General features: G+C 33.2%; 6 protein-coding genes across 12 annotated transcripts; 3 read left to right on the top strand and 3 right to left on the bottom strand.

Moving 5' to 3' along the window:
• Nucleotides 1-41: 41 nt before the first annotated feature.
• Nucleotides 42-10,315, bottom strand: LOC109607577 (DNA repair protein RAD50-like). The gene is made up of 3 exons (XM_020024050.2): nt 10,074-10,315; nt 4,206-4,502; nt 42-4,152 (listed from the first exon to the last, which is right to left on the bottom strand). Exons 2-3 carry the CDS (start codon nt 4,493-4,495, stop codon nt 534-536), a joined length of 3,909 nt encoding a protein of 1,302 aa, XP_019879609.2. The 5' UTR covers nt 4,496-4,502; nt 10,074-10,315; the 3' UTR covers nt 42-533.
• Nucleotides 4,734-9,861, top strand: LOC109607576 (coiled-coil and C2 domain-containing protein 2A). The gene is made up of 12 exons (XM_049963322.1): nt 4,734-4,748; nt 4,802-5,290; nt 5,347-5,477; nt 5,531-5,674; nt 5,728-7,590; nt 7,646-7,960; nt 8,018-8,171; nt 8,223-8,393; nt 8,443-8,718; nt 8,765-9,025; nt 9,078-9,428; nt 9,482-9,861. Exons 1-12 carry the CDS (start codon nt 4,734-4,736, stop codon nt 9,665-9,667), a joined length of 4,356 nt encoding a protein of 1,451 aa, XP_049819279.1. The 3' UTR covers nt 9,668-9,861.
• A 219-nt stretch (nt 10,316-10,534) lies between the features above and the next one.
• LOC109602464 (uncharacterized protein MAL13P1.304) lies at nt 10,535-14,762 on the top strand. Of its 3 annotated transcripts, none has more exons than XM_049963669.1 (14): nt 10,535-10,663; nt 10,729-10,992; nt 11,158-11,463; nt 11,515-11,883; nt 11,942-11,983; nt 12,044-12,691; nt 12,743-12,994; nt 13,046-13,222; nt 13,281-13,354; nt 13,413-13,601; nt 13,655-13,833; nt 13,891-14,298; nt 14,349-14,500; nt 14,559-14,762. In XM_049963669.1, the coding sequence occupies exons 1-14, from the start codon at nt 10,660-10,662 to the stop codon at nt 14,672-14,674; spliced, it is 3,180 nt and encodes a 1,059-aa protein (XP_049819626.1). In that variant the 5' UTR covers nt 10,535-10,659; the 3' UTR covers nt 14,675-14,762. The 3 variants fall into 3 exon arrangements, with proteins under 3 accessions (XP_049819626.1, XP_049819625.1, XP_019874386.1); XM_049963668.1 differs by having other exon boundaries at nt 10,729-11,106; XM_020018827.2 differs by lacking the exon at nt 12,743-12,994 and having other exon boundaries at nt 10,729-11,106.
• On the bottom strand, nt 14,699-16,232 carry LOC109602465 (ubiquitin carboxyl-terminal hydrolase isozyme L5). 2 transcript variants are annotated; one of them, XM_020018829.2, is made up of 5 exons: nt 16,092-16,232; nt 15,842-15,977; nt 15,726-15,789; nt 15,182-15,673; nt 14,699-15,131 (listed from the first exon to the last, which is right to left on the bottom strand). In XM_020018829.2, exons 2-5 carry the CDS (start codon nt 15,915-15,917, stop codon nt 14,795-14,797), a joined length of 969 nt encoding a protein of 322 aa, XP_019874388.1. In that variant the 5' UTR covers nt 15,918-15,977; nt 16,092-16,232; the 3' UTR covers nt 14,699-14,794. The 2 variants fall into 2 exon arrangements, with proteins under 2 accessions (XP_019874388.1, XP_049819629.1); XM_049963672.1 differs by lacking the exon at nt 16,092-16,232 and having other exon boundaries at nt 15,842-16,021.
• Nucleotides 16,233-16,314: 82 nt separating this feature from the next.
• On the top strand, nt 16,315-19,906 carry LOC109602451 (uncharacterized). 4 transcript variants are annotated; one of them, XM_049963670.1, is made up of 10 exons: nt 16,315-16,468; nt 16,522-16,645; nt 16,722-16,808; nt 16,888-17,048; nt 17,420-17,638; nt 17,942-18,189; nt 18,243-18,408; nt 18,460-18,585; nt 18,641-18,742; nt 18,802-19,906. In XM_049963670.1, the coding sequence occupies exons 1-10, from the start codon at nt 16,401-16,403 to the stop codon at nt 19,016-19,018; spliced, it is 1,518 nt and encodes a 505-aa protein (XP_049819627.1). In that variant the 5' UTR covers nt 16,315-16,400; the 3' UTR covers nt 19,019-19,906. The 4 variants fall into 4 exon arrangements, with proteins under 4 accessions (XP_049819627.1, XP_049819628.1, XP_019874372.1 ...); XM_049963671.1 differs by lacking the exon at nt 16,722-16,808; XM_020018813.2 differs by lacking the exon at nt 17,420-17,638.
• On the bottom strand, nt 19,720-20,760 carry LOC109602456 (multifunctional methyltransferase subunit TRM112-like protein). The gene is made up of 2 exons (XM_020018819.2): nt 20,596-20,760; nt 19,720-20,538 (listed from the first exon to the last, which is right to left on the bottom strand). The coding sequence occupies exons 1-2, from the start codon at nt 20,671-20,673 to the stop codon at nt 20,242-20,244; spliced, it is 375 nt and encodes a 124-aa protein (XP_019874378.1). The 5' UTR covers nt 20,674-20,760; the 3' UTR covers nt 19,720-20,241.
• Nucleotides 20,761-20,926: the final 166 nt, after the last annotated feature.

The raw sequence follows: 20,926 nt of genomic DNA, 5'->3' as shown, positions 1-20,926 counted from the left end.
TATATTTGATTTTATTTGATAAAATCAATAAATCAAACCAATTTAAAAATATAAAATTTTTATTGAAATAAACAAAAGTGATTAAATAAGTATATAAATTTACTAATTATATAAATAAAAATTAAAAAACATACATAACAAATCCGGTTTCGTTCACTTTTTAATTGAACTATATTTATCTCCCAATGAAGAAAACTTCTACACAATACGACGTGTATTAATTTCAATTGAAACGGATCAGTTACTCTCCCATCGTCCACTTTCTTTAGGAGATTTCTTCAGTGGAAATAATTATAATTCTATTAAAAAGATCACAAAAGCGAACTGCTAAATATCTTGAATAACAAACGAATATACAAGAATTTTGGGAACAAATAATTAATTGTAGAAGTTACCCAATCAATTTCTATTTCGCGTTACATTTGTAGAAGGTTTATAAAAACAACAATATTAGAGTATACTAGTAACCTTCTTCAGTACTTGGTAAATTTATCGTAATGTAATATGTTGGAGTAACGCCAAAGAAACAAAAATTACGTTGTAACTTTCCTAATAATAGAAAATCCATCTTCATTCCTGCTAACCTTCCAATAATGTGGAGTGGTTTGAACACGAGTGAGAGTGTTCAAGAAGTCCTCGTCGTGCGTGATGATCAGTAACTGGAAGTTCTTTTCGTTCTTCCGGTTTTCTATTAGATTGACCAGAGCGTCGCTAAGACTAAGAATATTCTGTCGATCCAAATTGGTGGTGGGCTCATCCAACGCCAATATTCCGCAGTGTGAACTGAACGTCTCGGCTAACGCCATACGAATAACCAGACAAGCCAAAACTCTTTGACCAGCACTACAACGGCCTCTCATTTCGATTTCAACACCTTTTTTCACCTGCACGACCTTATATGAATAAGATCTTCTTTTGACGTTCGTTCCAACTGCGTCTTCAGTTTGGATCTCGATGTAGTCGATATCATTACCTCTGTAGATCGCACGCCATAATTCACGAATGATCTTGTTGATGTGTTTCATTCTGTCTTTGTGGAATTGTAAAATAGACTTCTCCAAAGCCACAGTGTACTTTGTCATATCCTCTTGAAGCATCTCGGCAATTGTCAGCTCGTAATATTTTTTCTTGTAATCCTTGTAAGCGTTTTTGTTAGCCGGTTTATTAAGTTCTGCCTTAAACTCCTTTAATGTTCGCGACAATTCTTCTTTACGGCCGTGTACGTTGTTAATCTCACGGTTGATCAAGTCTCTCTTTTTTAACAGGCGTTGTTTCTCTTCGTCAACAGATTTGTAATTGTGTCCACCGATGTTGCCGCGCAATTCTTCAATCTCCGTCTTAACTGTTTCTTCCTCAGCATGTTTCTTTCGAAGTAATACATTGTCCTCCAGTGCTCGATAATTACTCTCTCGTTTGGCCAAGTTTTCTTTCTTTTTTGACACAGCATCAAGAAGTTTAGTTTTAGTTTGAATAAGATCGTTTTCTTTTGAACTGATTTGATCTAGTTCTCCTTCTGCAGTTTGAAGTTTCGCATTGTTATTCTTTTCCATGTATTCTTGTATTGATTTTTGCAATTTTTCTATATCTTCAATAAGTCTTTTCTGAACTTGTACTTTGTTTGATTCCTCAGATATTAATTGCTTGTTATTCTTCGACAATATTGCTTTTTTCTCACGTATATCTATCAAATCTGCATTCAAGGTCTTTTCAGTTTCATTCAGTGTTTGTATTTCCTCACTGGTAGCGTTTAAAGTTTCTTTATATTGGTCTAATTGTTTTTCAGTAAGAGGTATTTCTTGTGTTGAGGCTTGCAAGGACATTTTCTTTTCTACCAACCTATCTTTTTCCTGTCTCAAGTCGTTGTATCTTTTTCTGTGTTTGTCCAGAGCCCTCTTACTCGTTTCGCATACATGTCTAAGATTACTTAATTTTGCATTAACATCATCCATCTCCGCTTCAGTTTCTTGTCTTGTACGTTCGGAATCAACGGAAACAATTTTTTCTTTTAAATCTTCAATACTTTTCTCTGATTTGGTAATATCGGCGTCGTATTGTTCAATTTTAATTACATCCGACATAATATTCCTGCACAGCTCAACATTTTTTTGTGGTTCCTCAATTTGAGCTTTGGTTTCTTTTAAGTCCGAAGTTAATTTCTCCAGCTCTTCAGTAAATTGATCCAATTCCTTACGTAATTCTGGCAAAACTCGTGTTTTCAATCGCATAATTTCGTTACTTGTAGGCTTCAACTGTTGCAGTTTGTTATATAAATTTTCAGATGTTTTTAGTTTGTTTTGTGCGTGTTCCAATTTCGTTGGGACGTCCTGAATTTTTCCCTTTAGATACGTGATAATTTTCTTGATCATGCCCTCCTTTTTCGTAAAATCAGTGCTACATATCGGGCAGCTGGGAGATTCGCTTTCAAATTTTTGTATATAGGACTCATATACAAGTTTAACGTATCTATATTTGCCCTTTTCTTTCTGCCAGTTTTCTTTTTCAGTCTCCGTTTTGTTCAACATATCATCCAGTTCTACTCCATTACACAGTTCATGCAACTGCTTCTCTTTGTCGGCCAAGTTCAATTCGTTCTTTTGGATGTCAGATCGTTTGTTTTTAATTTCTATTTCCAACGTTGTAATACGTTTCTGCAGTTTGGTAATTTTATCGTTCAAATTTTTAACTATAGAATCGTCTCGTTTTAGAATCTGACTGATTTCATTGTGCAAATCAGCATCAGGAACATCTTCCTGACAAAGGTTAAATAAAGCTTCTTGATGTTTACCTTTAAGTATATTCAGCTGTAACTTTTTCTGTGCTATTGATTCTGTTTCTTTTTCAATCATTTCTTCAGTTACGTGATTCTGCTGTAAAATCCTATATTCACTTTCAAGCATCTCACGTTTACGTTCCAAAATCACAATTTCGTCACTCGCATCGTTGATCTCTTTATTAACTTTTGCTTCGTAAGCAGTGTCATTCATCGCCAACAAGGAGTTTTGCACTTTTTCAACATCTTCGGAAACTTTAGTCAGCATCGTGCGCTTTACAGTTAAATCCTTTAGTTTATTTTCGCATTCTTTAATTTTATCTTGACATTGACGAATTAACGTGTTTTTAGAGGAGATTTCTTGTTTCGTTCGGGAATGACTAGCCAATAGGTCATCAATTTTTCTTTGCAACTCTACTTCTTCCATTTCTTTGTCCATCACAAGGTCATCCAATAATTCTTGATTTGTTGCTAGAGCCGATTTAAACTTATTTATGATAACGTCTCTATTATCCTTTTCGGGATTTTCAATTTGGAACTGGTTGATAGCTTTATCTATAAGATTGTCTCTCTCCTCTATTCTCAAAGTGTTTTGACGCTCCTCTTCTTTAATTTGACCTATGTTGACTTGTAATTTTTGTATAACTCTTCTCAGTTCAATAACTTTTTCCTCAATTATAACTTTCCTTTTCAAAATTTCGTCAATGAGCCTTTCGTCGTTTTCTTTTTCTTTAGCAAACGATTCTTTCTTCGCCTGAAGTTCTTCATCAGTACCCTCGAATACAAAAGAAATGCTTTCCTTTAAAGTAGCCTGGAAATCACTTAATCCTTTTCTTTGTTCTTCTTTAGTCGCTAACTGTCTTTGGAGAGCGCTTAAGGTTTCTTCCAGTTCCCAAATTTCCCTAATCCTATTTTCAATCGGCACCAAATCCTCTTTTTTCTGCTCCACTTCATTTTCTATATCAGCAAGCTGACGTTCGCGATCCTTTACCTTACTTTCTAATGAATGAACTCTATCTTTATTCTCTTCCTTTGACTTCAACTCTACCTTCTTTAATTTAATATCTTCCCCTCTGGCTTTAATTTGCTTCCTCAACGTTTCAACACATTTGTTGTACTTAACTGCGTCGAAGATTTCATCAAACCGCTGTTTCAACTTTTGCCCCTCGTCCAGAGGCCATGAAGAATTTTCCTGGTGACAAAACAGTACGTTGTTCAAAATCGCCTGCGAGACATTCAGTGCCTGACAAACATAATCAGTGACATCCACGCCCCGACCAGCCAAATCATGTACAACTGATTCCCCCTTTTTCTGCAATTTGAGCTGAACCGCCAAAGTTTTGAACGAGAGGACTCCTGCTTTCAGGACAACATTCGACAACCTACAAAAATAATTTATAAACAGCTGAAAATAACAACAATAGCAAACACTTACCGCCCAACCGTTATTGAATTTCCATCATGATCAAAAAATTGGAGTTTGGCACATCCTTTGGTGCATTGGTGATTGGTCATCTTCGGATCATTTAGAAATCCTCTGCCATTGGAGGTACCGGCCGGCAACTCACCAGTGCAGGCATATTTAATGGCCTCTAGAATTGTCGTTTTGCCACAGCCGTTTTGTCCGAGGAACAGAGTAACGGGCGTCGAAAATGTGACTTGTTCTTCGTTCCCCGGTCCGAAGCTTCGCACGCCGCATATGTTCAATCTGTACAGCACCGACATTGTTTATCTGCAAGAATTAATAATTTTAAAGTTCCTTTTTAGTAGTCCATTTTCAATTCTGATGTTTGACTGCTTTATCAAGAGTGTAAACAAGTAAAAATGATACACTTTGTCCCAATTCAAAACATATGTTTTCATTACATCAAAATTAAAATAAAGCATGGTAAGTTTTGTTACCATGACAACATATCAAGTGTCACTCGACTAAATACAAACAAACAAGACAACATAGTAAACTATGTCTAAGTTACAGGTATGACTTTCAACATAAAATAATATCAAAATTATGTATAAAATAAATTATAGGAAGACGTGATCAGTTTGGTAGAATTCAAGTCTCCAACACGCTTCAACCCACGACCAAGAAGCAATCGAGTCGGTTCGCCTTCAGTTCAATCGACTTCGTCACGAAGCCATGACGAAATAGCCAACTTATTCTCGGTCAAAACAGACGCGACACACAAAAAATTCGACAAACAAGTGTCGGATGATTTGGAAAGCCTTCCCACGACCGAACTGTCCGACGATGTGTTCGTTGATTCCGTGCCACAACGAACAAAATCGTACAGGGACAAGATCCGAGAACGGTTCAATGTGGTCAAAAGCAAAGCGGGCACGACGAATATACGAGTCGGATCCAAGAGCGGGAGCAGGGAGAAGCTACTCGTTCAAAGGATGAGGAAGGAGAGTGGTGATCTGGATGCCGAAATCGAGAGTGTCAGGCAAAGGTTCAGTTTAAACAAGAGAACCTACTCTGAGACCAGGTTCTTTTCCGACCAAAAATCACCACAGAAAGTACATTATGTTATTTGTCCTTGAAATATTTTCTATAAAACAATATAAAATTTTAGAAAACGGGTGAGGAGGGAAAAGACGAACAGGACGAAGAGAAATCTGAGGATCTAATTTTTGGACAAATTGGAGAACAATATGAAACACATTTGAATGAATCTTATGAAAAAAATATTTTCGTACCAACCAGGTATTATATTAAATTTTATGAAGGAATAAATAATTTTTAATAAATCGTTTCAGCAAACCCCTTGAAATTATTCGTAAGCTAGCGGACGAAGAACCTAGATATTTAGAGGAAGAAGGTTTATTTAAATGTCAAAGAAAGAACGTAACAAAAAGCCACATAAACCTTCTAGAACAACGTTTATTATCAGTAGAAGATAAGTAAGTACTCTTACAGAAAACAAACCAGTATATCATGTTAATATTAATTTTAGAAAATGGTTTAATTGTGAAGGAGAATTAATTTTGCAAGAAAGTCCTTTACTGAACACATCGTTGCGTGAAAAGAAATTCATAGATGACCCAAATATTGCAACATTTACATTGCCATCAAGTAATATAGATTGTACCGAAGTTGTGACTATCGCAGATTACAATTTAGAAGTAATCCTTGACAAACTCGAATTCGAACATCATCCTCTCTTCAGTCTCGAACACGTGTTTGAAAAACGATTAAAAAAATTGTATAATGATTATAAAACAATCACTGAAAATAACAGTTTGTCGAGGGTACTAAGAAAAATCGACGCAATACGACAAATAAAACGTAACTTGGCTAAAATTGAAGGCGAAAATCTAACGCAAATCAGTAAACACACCCAAGAAATTAAAGAATTACGAAACCTCGCATACGAAGAAGGTAAAGCAGCTCGTAACAACATCCGCGCAATTTTACAAACCTGGAAAGCCATAAAAAAAATCAGGGAGGTAAAAGGTCACAGCAACACCTCGATAAAATTATCAATTAAAAAGGAATCCGTCGATCGTGATGCTGAACAGGCTGCACTCGACAAACAAATAGACACAACAGTAAAAGAACTTGTTGACGAACTGAAACACGACTATGAAAAACAACTCTTAACGTACAAAAAGGAATTGCAGAGATGGAAGGATGAGGAAAAGCTTGATGATATAACAACAGATGAAGATCCACCTAAAAAACCCATATACAACGTTGACGAAGAAACGCTCAAAAGCGACATTAAAAGACAATTCGACGAATGTTTTAAGGCGCCTGGTGAACCAATTTTAAATTTTTTTCTATCAGACAGACACGAAATTACAAAAGACGTGACAGACGGACGTGAAAAAATCAGACGAACAGCGGTGAATACCACAAAAGTTTACCTGAGAGTTTTATGCAATAAGATAGAAGTTTGTAAGACTGAACCTGTGGCTTTGAACGAAAGGTTTCAGTTGAAACTCGGTGAAGCTTTCAATATCGAATTGAGAAGTGTGCCGAGGCAACTTACCGTGGAAATAATCGAACAGCCGAAGAAGTTGCACAAACGAAAAGTATGTGAGGTCAACCTAGACATACCCGATAGAGATAATTTTAGGGATCGTTTCGCGACGCAACATTTCGACAGACAGGAACTCATACATTACAAACACGAAGGCGTGGGTAGTGGCTTAAAGTTGTCAGACACCTTGGGCGATTTTAACTTTAATCTCACCCTCAACGAAACCATAAACACGTCAGGTACTTTAACCTACACAGTAAGAAGAGCACATCTTCATCCCACAACAGAAGATTTCAATTCATTCGATGAAGTGCTCCACGATGTGATCGACAAAAATGGCACCATAAACGTGGAAAAGTTAACCCACTGGGTTACGACAACTTCTCCAGACCCGCAAGATCCAAGGAACTCGATTTTATATGAATACATAACGGGCATCGACACCGAAGTGTCGTATAGAAAAGGGAAGACGTTCAGATTGAGTCCTCATATGAGGGATTTCCAGTTCTGCGACCCGAAAGAGTTGGAAGACAATCTCAGATTAACAGTATTGCAGCTGAGGAACCAGCACGAAATAGAGTTCGACGGAATGTTAATTCCGAATAGAGTGAAGGAAATTCCTTTTAATATTTTAGCTGATTACAAAAAGAGGATCGCGACGGAAGACCGAATCAGCTACGAGGACGACGATGATGCAGACTACGAGAGGCAACGCATCAACAGCAAGAAATATTTAAGGCAGATACACAACAAGATCTTTCAAAAGTGTAAAAGTTCAGATTGTAACTTATTATATGAAAACGTGGTTAATGAAAAATATCTACCATATTTTGAGTAAGTTATTAATTTTTAAATAACAAACTTGTGTGAATTTACAACATTATTTAAGGCAAACTGTAAAAGTATTAATATCTAACTTCTTCAACTGGTTTCGTTGGAAGCCCGAAATGCCTCAACCGTTGCCCAGGGCAATAGGGCACAATGTCAAGACTGATGTGAAAGAGAGATCTGTTCAATACACGGAACAAGTTAATATAATTTTTAAAATAGGTTCTGGATTTAATTTTAAACTGAAAAGTAATAATAATGTTGAAAAACATGCTAGACCTTTCTTGATAATAACTCACAATGACTTACAAGTAAACTCATCAATAAGTTTAGGAGAAACTCCAATGTGGAATGAAATTATTAGTATACCAGTAGAGTAAATATTAATTTAGTAATTTAGTTACAATTTAAATTAATCAAAATATAATTTTAGATCTACCCACATTGATTATCTAAATCCAAACTCACTAAAGGGTATTATAACCATTAACGTATATAATTCTGAAACAGAAGACTTGGAAAATGGTGAATACAACTGGTTGGGATTTATAGATGTACCACTTGCTGCAGTGTGTTGTAACAACAACGTTAGTACCATCAACATTCCATGATAAATTAATCAGTAGTTTAAATTTCAGCTATCCGGAAGATTTAAAATAACGGAACCACACATCTTTCAAGATATTGACCACGAAAAGGACAAACTTAAATCTAAATCATCCAAAACTGCCAAAGCTCCACCAGATTTTAAATACATAGACATGACTATTACTCTAGAACCTCCAATTCCAAAACTAACTCCAAACATGGTATATTTATTGCTTTACAAAAACCGCCTATAATCAGATTAAATTCCAGGGTGATTTGGCATCGAACGACGCGCCATACATGCAAGATCACATTTTGAAATGGAACGAGATGTACAACACAAATTTCCCGCAAAGAAAATTCTCGGCTTTCGCCATCGACGTGCACAACAGAACGAACTGCATAACGAAATATTTGAAGCCGTTAGAACCGCCTCGGATCAGCGAAACATTGGACTTTGAGGCTGATCAGTGTGCCAGATTTGTGTCTTTGATTCCGTTTACTGACTGCAACCAGTTTTATAACAACGTCTGGCTGACCACAGAGGTAAATTCGATAATTTATTAATTAAACCACAAGTGGATATTTTCAGGAACTCTTAAGCGTTTCGTTGGGGTCAATGGTGGACCACGCTGTCGCGTTGACTTGTTATCTAATGGCGTTAAAAATGGATGCGTGGCTGTTGTTGGGGTTCGGGGTTCCTCATGGTTCCACAGCCTATGTTTTAGTCAGAGAATATCAACAGGATGTTCCTGTATTTTACATATATGACGTTAGTTGTTGCGAAAAGTATTTTATTACGGACGAAAAGTGTCCTTTACAAAAGATTTATAGTGTGGCCAACGAAAATAATGTTAGTTGTCGTTTAAATTGATTGAATGTATTTGTATTAACATATCTTTCAGGTTTGGGGTAATATTCAAAGAGGTGATAATATTCAGTTGACAAGGTTCGATTTTAATAAGAGATCTGATTGGCTGCCGTTGTTTAGTGGTGAAATGTTGGCTCCAACAAATTCGGTAAACTTTAAAGTAGAATATAAACCTAAGTTTGGTGTGGAGTATTTGGAAATGCACATAGAAAAAAAGATTAAAAAGAGAATTTCTAAACTAAGAACATTAAATAGAACGATATGGAGACACAATACATCACATTCTATCAAGCAAATACTCAAAACACTGGAGTTGACCACTATGTTTGATAAACATAGTTCTGATGTTCTTTCAGAGATACTCCCAGCTTTATCAGATCAAAAAGTAAGTATTGTCTTTAAAAACAATGTAACATATATTAATTTATATACTTCCAGGTAAATGGATTCATCTTAAATATTCCATACAGTGAGATTGGTACAATTCTTAAAATAGTTGAAAATAGTAAAATACATGTACAAAAAGATCGGAATATTGAATTTGCAGTTACAGTTTATATTCATTGTTATCCTGGTCAAGTATTATCAATATGGTTATGTGTAATTAGTTTTGACAATACATAAAGGTTTACTTACTTTAATATAATTATTTTATTTTGTGACCTAATATATAATATAAATCAACATGGATTAATTTTTTTAAATTTTATACTTTTACAATTTTGATTAATACAATGAAGATAACAAGGAAAACTAACTGTCATGAATAATTATTCAGCTCTTCGGTTTCTCTAAAGTTGTGGACCACGTACATTGATTATGACATGTTTACACTGAACTCAGATGTAAAGTCATATATACCTTTATATTTACTATAATAATCTTTTTCTTGTTCTGAAATCATAAGAAATTAACAAAGAATTTTCGTTAATGTCGGTTAAATCAAACTAAGCACTAATAACATGGGGTGAATATAAAATAATATTCCATTTTTCAATACATTCTATACATATATAAATTACAATCTTACCTTTTAGTTTACTTAATGTACTTAATGAGAACACTTGGAATTCAAAATTTTGTTCATTATAGAATAAACACACTTTGACACTTTAACAACCTAATGGAATGGTACCAATATACACAAATACACAATTAACATATACATTTACTTAAAATATACATGTTAATACTTTAATTACAAATTATTTTTTGTATTTTCGATAAAAGCAAAAAATATTAGGAGGGAAAATGTTCATTTGATTAGATGTAGAAGCTAGTGCTTCAGATAACAACACTCAAATATTTAATATTTTAAAAAAATAAAATAAATATTAGATTATAAATGTAAAATTAATCCTGAACATATTTTAAACAAATGACATACATCCTTTTATTTAATATTCATAATTTTTGTCAAGCTCTTTTATACATACTGGTTGGTGAAATGTATGGTGTCTAAGGCGCCTAATTCAAAATAAAGAGCCATGTGTTTTTCGTAGGTTATATTCCGAAGTTTCTGTGCGACTGCGGTTCAAGATTGTGCATATTGTGTGTTTTTAGATGAAAATTATGCTATACCAGGACATATTAATTACAGTCTATAAACTTAGAGCATGAGTAAGTCAATTTTATTGTATATCAATTCGCAAATTTTCCAGTAATTACTTTTCTTTCTAATCTAGGTGAGGATACAGATTACAGCTCTGAGATTGAAAGCAGTAAGTCAAGGCGATTAAAAAACAACGCTGTAAAAATGTCGTCTAAAACTGTTGGTATAAAACTAGACAAAAATAATTTAACAGAACAAAAAATCAATTTACACAATACCAGTACTGAAGAAATCAATAGTAGTTTCTTAAATAGCCAAGTTATTTTCAATTTTGATGGAACTGTGAACATAAAACAAGAAGAAGGCTGTTCATCAGAAGAAAGATTGACTAGTGAAGGTACACATAGTAATTCCTTTCATTGTAATGAAATACAAACTCATAACTCAACACACGATACTTCATCACAAATCCATGTGACTGGTAACTCTTATCAGTTAAAAGGAAATCAAGGTATTGTTGGAATTTGCTGTTAAAGAAATAAGTATTAATTTATTGTTTCAGAATCTGCTGGTGCTAAAATTTTTGAACAAATGAAAATTGCAATGAACATTTCATTGTCTCCTGTTAAAAGTGAAACATTTAGTTTGACTGATACACATTCTTTGGACAGTGGTATTTCACCTGTTAAGAAGAATAACAGAAGAAAACTATCACTAACAAAGAATTTGCAATCAAATAGAGATGATTATTTGAAAAACACAAAACTGGAAAATAGTAATAAGAATGAAGAAAAAAATTGGAAAAAATCAAACAAGCTGAAAAATTTACAATCTCAAGATTTGTTCTCAAGTTCCCAAGTTGAAACGGGTAAGATTTTTACTATACTTTTAACAATATAAACTAGTTGTAACATTTTAGAATATGGAAGTGTAAATGATGAGAATGAAACCATTGAATCACCAGATATAGAAATAAATTGTTACCAGAAACCTGTTGAAACAAGTGTTACAAAGAATCAAAATTCTTACAATACACAAAATACACCTGAACAAACTGACATAACTAATATTGAAAATATTGATGAAGCTGATGAAGATCTCTTAATAACAAGCTATCAAAAACCCAAAATGAAAAAGAAGAAAAAGAAAAGCAAACATGAAAAAGAAAAGGATATATCAGTAGAAAATATTTTAAATACATTAAAACAACGAATTAATTTGAGTGAAGTTAATGACTCCATAACTGTTTCTGAAGAAGATGTAGAAATTACAGGATTTGAAATAAGAAGTATAATTTGAAGTATGATTAAATAATTATTTTATTGAGTTTGTTTTTTTTTTTTCAGAAAAGAAGAAAAAGAAAAAGAAGACTTCTAAAGATGAAACAGGTACAGTCTCACAATTTGTATGTTGATTTTTATACATTAATAACATTTTTTATTTTGCAGTTGACGTTCGTAAAAAGAAAAAGTTGAAAAAGAAAAAAAAATATCTTGAATACAATGACAATTCAAAAGGGGATGTAGTGGTTGTAGAGGAAAACAATCAAAAGAAAAAAATTAAAAATAAGTCTGTTGATATTATAGATATATCCAATAATAATGCTTCAGAAATAGATCAGAAGTCAAAGAAGAAAAGAAAATTTCTTGAAAATATTGATTTAAAGGAAGTTGTGGAAGTTGTAGATGAAAACCTCCCAAAGAAAAAAAAGAAAAAGAAATTAGTTGATAATGATGTGGAATTACATCTAAACAAGTCAGAGAAGAAAGATACAATGCTTGCATATGACCACTTAAAAAAGAAAAACAAGGCTGATAATAGCATACAATTAAATCTAAACAACTTGAATGAGAAAAATAAATTACATATAAATGATTCAATAGAAAATGAGGGTGGTTTAAATGAAGTTACTTTGAAGAAGAAAAAGAAGTCTAAAAAGGAAAAACATCTTGAAAATGAAACATTAAAAGAGGTCGTAGATATTACAAATGAAAACAATGGAGACACTGCAACAGATAAAGCCCTTGATAAACTTCTTCAGAATATTCCAGAAGTAAATGTTACAATTGAAGAAAGTAAAGATAATGCTAATCTAAGTATAAATGCATATAATAGGTTTTTTGCCATTATCTAATTTAATGTTTTAGTTGCTGTTTCAAAGAAATCAAAAAAGAAATCATCTAAAAAGTCATGTGACATTTCAGATCCAGATTTACAATTGAAAGAATTTTTACCAAAACGCAAGGATACAGTTACAGATACTTTACAAACATCAAAGGACCAATGTTTAAATAAAAATGATAATTCATTACAGAATTATTCAGCCCTTGATAAACTTCCTCAGAATATTCCAGAAGTAAATGTTGAAATTGAAGAAAGTAAAGATAATGTTAATCCAAGTATAAATGCATATAATAGGTTTTTTGCCTTTATTTAATTTAATGTTTTAGTTGCTGTTTCAAAGAAATCAAAAAAGAAATCATCTAAAAAGTCATGTGACATTTCAGATCCAGATTTACAATTGAAAGAATTTTTACCAAAACGCAAGGATACAGTTACAGATACTTTACAAACATCAAAGGACCAATGTTTAAATAAAAATGATAATTCATTACAAAATTATTTAGGTAAGATTTAATGTAATTGTTTATTTTTCATTACATACTATAATCTGTTCACATAAAGATGAAGAGAAAGATGCAGATGATGTGGAACTATCTTTGATGGATTTGATTGATGTTACTGAGGAGGAAAAGAACGTAAGTAAATTAATGTGACCCAGAACTAGCTTATCATTATAATTTACTTATATCTTAGCATCTGAGATCACTGACAATACTGCAACCAAATATTGTACCACCATTACATGAAATTACTCTAAACAGTGCTAAACTAACTCCAGAAATAAAAGATCAAATAAAAGCATTCAATTTGAAAGTTAAACTTGGTCCTTATACAAAAACAGAGGATGATCAAATTAAACAAAACTGGACAAATTTTTGTGAGGTAAAATATTACATTTTTTTCTTGAAATTATTGTTAATTCAATTAATTTGTAGTTGCATGGTATAGACCTTAATCCAGGCCCATTTCTAAAATTAAAGTCATTGAAATTTTCGCGAAAACAAATTAGAGGGTTCCTACAAAGTTTAGGTCAGGGATTAGATAACAGGCCATTAAATAGTATATATATGAGATTCAAGCGTATGTTTATTAAAGCTGTCATCAAAAGTGGACAGTAATAAAATATAGAATATATTATTTCATTCATTTATTAAACGTTTATGCATTTTAGATTCACAAAAGACGAGGACAATGAAATATTGAATCACATAGAAAATGGTACATCCAGAACCCCGTATCACGATCTCTCCAAGCGGTTAAATAGGGAGAGATTATCAATTGAAAAAAGATATAAATATCTCACCACTCACCGACCACCAAAAGAGAACATTCGTGTGGTATGGGATTCTACAATGGAATTGGCATTGGTCAATAGAATGCTTAAAGTCATTGGTTCCAAAGATATCAATGATTTAAGAGATAGAAAATTAACGGGCGAAGAGTGGAAAAGAGTTGCAAAGAAACTAAATTTTGGATCTGACTTGAGGCTCAAAAGAAAATGGGCCACCATATACACACAAATCTTTATGACAAATAAAGTTACCTCATACAGTGAAGTAAAAAAACAAATAGTACATAGGTAAGAAAAAAAAGTCATTTACCTTTTAAATATTCAAAGTTATTTTTTAGATTACAAAAGAAAAAGGTGGCAGACTGGAGAGAAGTTAAATGGAATGAAATAGCAAAAAAATTTGAGGGTTTCACTGCTGACAAAATATATTCCATATTTAAAAATCTGGTTTATAATCATGTGCCACCTCAGTTTCAAAATAATATAGAAGGTATCTTAAAATATGTTTGTTTACTCATTATGTTTCATCTGACAATTTTCTTTTTTAGATTGTTTAAATTATCTGGACGATTTTTATATTAAAAATGGAAGGGAGTTTCCTTCTCATTCACATGATACATCATCAGTTCTTGACACATCAGTTGGTCATCAAGTCTTCAGCTAAAAACTGTTTAAATGAAACAAAATATTATGTATTCTTTGATTTTATTATTTTAGCACATGATCTACAAATTAATAAAAAAATAGACTTATACAGTATTTTTATACAAACATTTCCAAAACTTTATGATGATTTTGCTTTTTGCTTTTTTAAAGTACTCTCTTTTGCTTGTTCATATAAAGGCATTAACTTGCCTTCCTTGGCTAAAATTTTAAGTATTTCAACAATAAGTGGTAAATAATTATGTTTCCTTCTGATATTTTCAATTTGATATCTCTTTCTTTTATTTCCTTCTTCATCAATTAGCAGTCTCAGTCTGGAAATTTCTGCCTCATGGGAATCAACATCCATTCCACCTTCTTCAATTTGTTTTTCCAAAACTTGTATCTGACGTTCATATATCATTTTTCTGTCACTGACAATAGCCATTAAATTAAAATGAATCTCCCCTTCACTGTATCTAAAACCAACATTCGTGTGACATAAAGCAAAAGAAATTTTAAATTTTACCTTTGAATCCTTTTTTCAATTATTGGTCTAACAACATCAGTCCATTCAGTTTCTGAAGGAATAGCTCCCAAATCAATTGGGCCAGATTTTAAACCATCAAGTTCATAAAGTCTACCATCAATTGGAACATAACCCACAAAGTGAAAAACATCCTCACTTTTATTAGACATAGAAGGATCAAATTCAAAAAGTTGTTGCCTTGCAAAGGAATTGTGAACTGATCTTATAACTGGTGAATTACTGATGGTTAGACCTTTCATGTTAGCATCAAATCCTTGACAAAAATCTTTTAATTCACTTAATGTCGTGCCAAGTTTCAAATCTGGATGACGACAGTTGAGTAATATGCTCAAAATTGCTTGGGTGGCACAAGCATTTTCTATAACTTGTTTTGCAAAGAATATTTTTTCCAATCTGCTGTCTTGGACTATAGATCCACTTGGGTCATCATCCTTTGTCCATTTGAATAGAAATATCAAGCCATGAATTGGTCTAAAATTAAACTGTGGTTAGAACATAAAAGTAACTAATTCATGATGCATACTTCAAATTTTCAAATTGATCCCCATCTAAACTCCACAATTCTTCCACCTGGACTCCTTTAACACCTATAATGAACAGTTAAAATTATATGTAATATAAACGTGTTTGATGAATTACCGAATTCACGTATTAATTCAGTGAAAACTCCTGGATCGCTCTCAATCAGACACCAATTTCCAGCACTTTCCGTCATAATTGAAAGTTTATATAAAACCGGTGAACAAGCAATATTATTGTGGCTAACCTAGAAAGCCTGAAAATTCCAGGAATCACTTATTTTGACAGAGTCTTGTTGTCAGTCATATGTTCGTTTACTAATGCGCTTTTCTATTTTAAAGTATTAAAGGACGAAAGATACGTAGCTTACCTTATCTGAAACTACGAAATTCTATCATGAGCATGCGCTATTAAAACATCAAGCCAATCACAATCCTAATAGTTGGCATGTAAGAATAGCAATATTAATGACATTTCTTTCTAATGAGAAAGGAAACACGTAGTATAGACGCAAAATTTATATGATTACTTATGACTAGCGACAAACAACGACTAATTTAGGAACTATTTTATGTAATTTTAGTGCTTCTGTCAAATTTGTGTTAGTAAACAATCGATAAAAAATTGCATTCGATCATAATCAAATTGATAAACAGTTTACTTAGTCGACCCAATTAAAATGGCAGATTCTAATGATAATTTGCCTCCTGGCTGGGAATGTAAAGTGGATGCAAAGAGTGGAAAACCGTAATCTATATTCATCCACAAAAAATGTTCATATTAAATTAAATTTCTCGTAGATATTTTGTTAACCACTACACAAAAACAACGACCTGGGACGACCCGAGACCGTCGCGTCGAATACAACTACAAGGAACTCCAAGACATTTCACAAACATGTCTGTGGAACATATTCCGCTCCAGGTAAATTTTCCTCGCACAATTTCACAGTTCATACGCACCGTTTTCCTTGCACGCTGCCGTGGATAATCACATACAGCACGGATCACCTGTCATGGGTTGGAAAAGTCAGAGTCCTGCTTTTCAAAAGCTGGGACAATACAGTCCCAGAAGTGTTCCGTTTCAGGTACAAAAAAGGTTTACAATGCACGTTGTTGTGATAATTTCAAAGTGATTCGAATGTGATAAATGTGTAAATGTTGCAGGAAATGCGCTCAATTCAGCGCATGAGTCCATTGAGTGTTAGAGGGAATAAAGTTCAGGATAGTTCTCTTACAATTTTACCTGATGCTGAAGATCCGGTCACTAAAATTAATGCTATGTTTCCAACTGTTTCTGAGACACACATCAAAATGCTTATGAAGAAGTAAGTTGCACATGTATTTAACAATTGAAAAATATAATGGAGTAAAGGATCAATTCAATTTGAGATTTGCTTTCAGTGTTCTGATTCTTGTGACTTTTTCATGCACATATTTCTGTCTTTGGTACTTCCCACATATATTTGTTTACATACACGATAATTTCAGAATTTTAGGCTTCTACCAGACCTTTCACATTTGTGTACAAACATACTCTTTTAATACTACAATTAATACGTTTATAATATAATCAGTAGTTGTATAAAAAAAGATCACGCATAAATAGGCTGTTTTTTTCGACTAACCTACCCAATCCACGTTCTCGCTTAACGTACTAACGCCGGCGCCCGTTTCTGTTTCTCTTTGCTATCCACAGGTACCACAGTCGGGAAGCGCTTGTAATCAGCGCGCTCCAGGTCGAGAAGAATCCGATCACCACGCCCGGGCCATTCGCCACACCGCCGCCCCAACGCAATATCTACGGTACACCGCCACGCGGCAGCCCCGCGTGGCGGCGGCCGGGCAGCGGGAGCGAGCGCGCCGGCTCGCCCCGCAACTCGCCGAGGCCGCATCCGTCGCCGAAGCTAAAGCTAAGGTCCAGCGCAAGCACGCACACATTCTTCCTTACACATTTGTTTCGTTCGTACCTTATTATTTTTTAGAGTTGGGACCGTTAATATGTACTTATGTTTGTGAATTATTACTTGTTTAATTTAGCGTTTTACGTTTCAAGTCGTAGATTTGTTTTCGATTAGTTTTACGGCAGTTTTCTTTGGGGCATGCCACCTTTCACTCACTGTTGTGTTTCGTTTCCTTTGTTTTCAGCTAGACGTAGCGCATCGATTATTTTCCAAAACCTCTTATCGAAACTTCACATATTGATTTAATATAGTTGCAGGTATATGAAGTCAATCTTTCCGCAAGCTGAAGAAACAATCATTCTGGAAATCCTACAGAGCAACGACAACAATATACAGAAAAGTTCGGAAGTTCTAAAGGACATGGGTTTTGAAAAAAAAGATGCGGTTAAAGCTGCTCAACAAAAAATGGAGGCGAAAAAAGAGGAAGATAAGATAGAAGAAATAAAAGAAGATAAACCGCCAACGCCACCACCTATTTTAAGAACGCTAGAGGAAAAGGAAGCCAGTAAGTCATACAAGAAAATTACTAGCCACAACTTCTTTCTAATCCATTTTCAGTGAAACAGCAGCTAAAAGAAAAATACAAAGACGTCCCTGATCATTTAATAAAAATCGCTTTGGAAAGTGTTGATTTTGATGAGTCTAGAGCCAGTCAGATTCTTCAAATTATGGTACAAGAGGACAGAAAAAATGATGAGAAAGTCAACATTGTTCAAGTGGAAGAGTAAGTTACAATCATCATTTGATTAATCAGTTTCTATAAAACATATTTTAGGACAGAGGAAATTTCTGAACTTGATTCACCAGCTCCATCAACGATTCCAGTTTCACAGAGTCGATTGTCTCTAAAATCTTTGTTAAAGTCTGAGAAAAACGACAAAGATAAGCCTTCTTTCAATAGGTTGTTACTTGCGATTTATCATTTTAATGTCTTATAAAAACTGTTCTAATTTCAGAGTAATTGAAGAGGGTAACAACGACTACAAATCGTGTTACCTTGGTAACACCCACGGTCACAATTCAGACATTGTTAAAGGTGCCAACGAATCACTTTTATTGTAAGTACATTAACGAATAATAAGTCACAAGTACATCAGATATTTCATTTTAATTACAGAGAAGATTATGTAAAGTGGCAAGGACCGAATCCCGGTTTGAGGAAGGGTCCGCAAGGTCTGGCCAAAGGTTCTAATAAATCGTTGCTCTCCAATAGATCTTACAGAGCTTGTGGCCAAAATCCAGAGCTTAGGAAAGGGCCAATGTTTGCATTGGCTAAGGGTAGCATAGTTTCTCAGATGAAATCACTTATTGTTGGTGATTCGCGGGGAAAATAGGATTTGTTTATAATTTACGAGACGGAAGGATATTAATGAATATCAATGTGCAATGTTTTAATTGTGTATTATTGTATGATTGTTTTAATGTTTGTTGTTGGTTTATTTCGATGAAAATACGAAAATTTGTGAAATTGAGTGTGCAATATGTTAAATTTTTGTTTCAAATCTTATAACTGAAAGGGATATCAGAACTTCCAACGTTTGCTATAATTAAGTTGTTGGTTAAGTAACTATAGTCATTCAAATAATCATTACATACATACAAATGTTTATAAAACTCTTACCTAATATATCCACAAAAATATTCTGGTTTATAATATGTAAGAACATTCCATTTCGCACTGTAATTTAAGACAAAAATTTAAAAATCGACAAACTTCTGGATGTTATGATCAGTTAGTAGAAGTAGTTTAGATTGTAATGTATCTATGTTGTTTCATGTCTTCTATGTACCTGCAATCTTTATGAAAATTATTTTTGCTACACATTTTAAAAATTCTTTCACTATAAATGTAGTTTCTCTAAAAAATGCTTATAACTATATTTTCTTAATGTATTCTATACAAACGGTGAATCTAATGGATTAGATAAATGAACAATGAATCACTAAGATTTTTGTCAAATTATTTGAAAAATAGAATAGGCCTAAATAGGAAATTAGATGGTAAGATTGTGGTAATACAAAAAAACACTTCAAACTTGGTGATTACATTTAATTAAGGTTAAATGATAATTGCTATAGTGAAGTGGGTTAAATATAGGCTGTGGGTCGTAAAATATGCCGCCCTAAAAATACTTAATAGTTTACAATCATGATTACATGTTTTTGCCATGTTAAACTAGATGTTTAAAATATACCATATTAATAAAAGAAAATTTAGATGAGAAACTAGTTTATTGGACAGCAATTTAGTTTACTGCAGAATTGTAATGTACTGCTCGCTGTTAACTATTTTTACAACATTATTTTTGTATGTATCAAAATTATGATGTACTGTGCATGAATAAAAAAGTAGTAAACAATAAAACGAATTAAAAATGTGTTTTTATGCCCCCACACCTTTTTTATCACATATTCCTTAACAATTCAAACAATTTAATATTAACCATATTTTATTAACTTAATTATGTACAAACTGTATAAAATAAAAATACAAAACTTAAAAAATGTATAAAACTACGTTGAAACTTAAAATTTATAATGAATGTTAAATACACATTTAAATTTCATCCTCATTTAAAAGCATGTTAGGAATACCATTGTTTATGGGAAATTTCCTTCCTGTCTCAGGACAAATAAGTTCACCATTAATAACGTCAACTTGCAGCAAAACATGATGCACCTTCTTCAAAAAGTCTTGATCACTTTCATAATTTTCCACCAGCTCTTTTGGTAGATCATGACTTTGTCCAATGCTTTCTATGGCATTGTACAGCACAGGATAGTCGATTTTTTGCAGCATTCTGGACACGAATTCAGAATTGAAGTCTACCTCCGTCACTCGCACATCCGCTGCCTAAAATAATGATTAAGGGGTTTAATAATGGTTTGTTTATATCCTTATATTATTTACATTAATTTTTAATGGAAATCCCACGTTGACACCTTTCATGCACTTGGAACTTAGGAAATTGTGAGTAATCAGCTTCATTGTTGTGTGTTGTTAAACGCTACAAATTGAGTAAACGATTGTTGTTGCAGTAAAATTTTACGCATGCGACAAACATCAAATGTCAAATGGATCTTAGGTTATGTTGAAGACTCGCAAGTATCATTATTTAGATTATTACATGTTTAGATATACGTTTGAAGTGATTTGTTTCATTATTATTATACAAATATATTGTTAGGGCAACTTTTAATTAAATTATGAATTAATGATGATTCAGTTTTAAATTTCCCGC

This window comes from Aethina tumida, chromosome 2 (genome assembly GCF_024364675.1).
Source record: "Aethina tumida isolate Nest 87 chromosome 2, icAetTumi1.1, whole genome shotgun sequence".
Classification (NCBI taxonomy): Eukaryota; Metazoa; Arthropoda; class Insecta; order Coleoptera; family Nitidulidae; genus Aethina; species Aethina tumida.
Note: the sequence above shows the minus strand (reverse complement) of the source record. Positions and strands in the feature narration are given on the sequence as shown.

Bases quoted from the DNA above. Each gene is read 5' to 3' on its own strand.
- LOC109607577 (XM_020024050.2), bottom strand. From the start codon at position 4,495: ATGTCGGTGCTGTACAGATTGAACATATGCGGCGTGCGAAGCTTCGGA. The intron at 4,153-4,205 runs GTAAGTGTTTGC...TTATTTTTGTAG, and splicing joins AATTCAATAACGGTTGGGCG to GTTGTCGAATGTTGTCCTGA.
- LOC109607576 (XM_049963322.1), top strand. The intron at 7,961-8,017 runs GTAAATATTAAT...ATATAATTTTAG, and splicing joins ATTATTAGTATACCAGTAGA to ATCTACCCACATTGATTATC. The intron at 9,026-9,077 runs GTTAGTTGTCGT...CATATCTTTCAG, and splicing joins GTGTGGCCAACGAAAATAAT to GTTTGGGGTAATATTCAAAG.
- LOC109602464 (XM_049963668.1), top strand. The intron at 11,464-11,514 runs GTAAGATTTTTA...GTAACATTTTAG, and splicing joins AAGTTCCCAAGTTGAAACGG to AATATGGAAGTGTAAATGAT. The intron at 12,692-12,742 runs GTATAAATGCAT...TTAATGTTTTAG, and splicing joins TAAAGATAATGCTAATCTAA to TTGCTGTTTCAAAGAAATCA.
- LOC109602465 (XM_020018829.2), bottom strand. From the start codon at position 15,917: ATGACGGAAAGTGCTGGAAATTGGTGTCTGATTGAGAGCGATCCAGGA. The intron at 15,790-15,841 runs GTAATTCATCAA...TGTTCATTATAG, and splicing joins TGAATTAATACGTGAATTCG to GTGTTAAAGGAGTCCAGGTG. The intron at 15,674-15,725 runs GTATGCATCATG...GTTTAATTTTAG, and splicing joins GATCAATTTGAAAATTTGAA to ACCAATTCATGGCTTGATAT.
- LOC109602451 (XM_049963670.1), top strand. From the start codon at position 16,401: ATGGCAGATTCTAATGATAATTTGCCTCCTGGCTGGGAATGTAAAGTG. The intron at 16,809-16,887 runs GTACAAAAAAGG...TAAATGTTGCAG, and splicing joins CCAGAAGTGTTCCGTTTCAG to GAAATGCGCTCAATTCAGCG. The intron at 18,743-18,801 runs GTAAGTACATTA...TTTTAATTACAG, and splicing joins GCCAACGAATCACTTTTATT to AGAAGATTATGTAAAGTGGC.
- LOC109602456 (XM_020018819.2), bottom strand. From the start codon at position 20,673: ATGAAGCTGATTACTCACAATTTCCTAAGTTCCAAGTGCATGAAAGGT. The intron at 20,539-20,595 runs GTAAATAATATA...TCATTATTTTAG, and splicing joins GATTTCCATTAAAAATTAAT to GCAGCGGATGTGCGAGTGAC.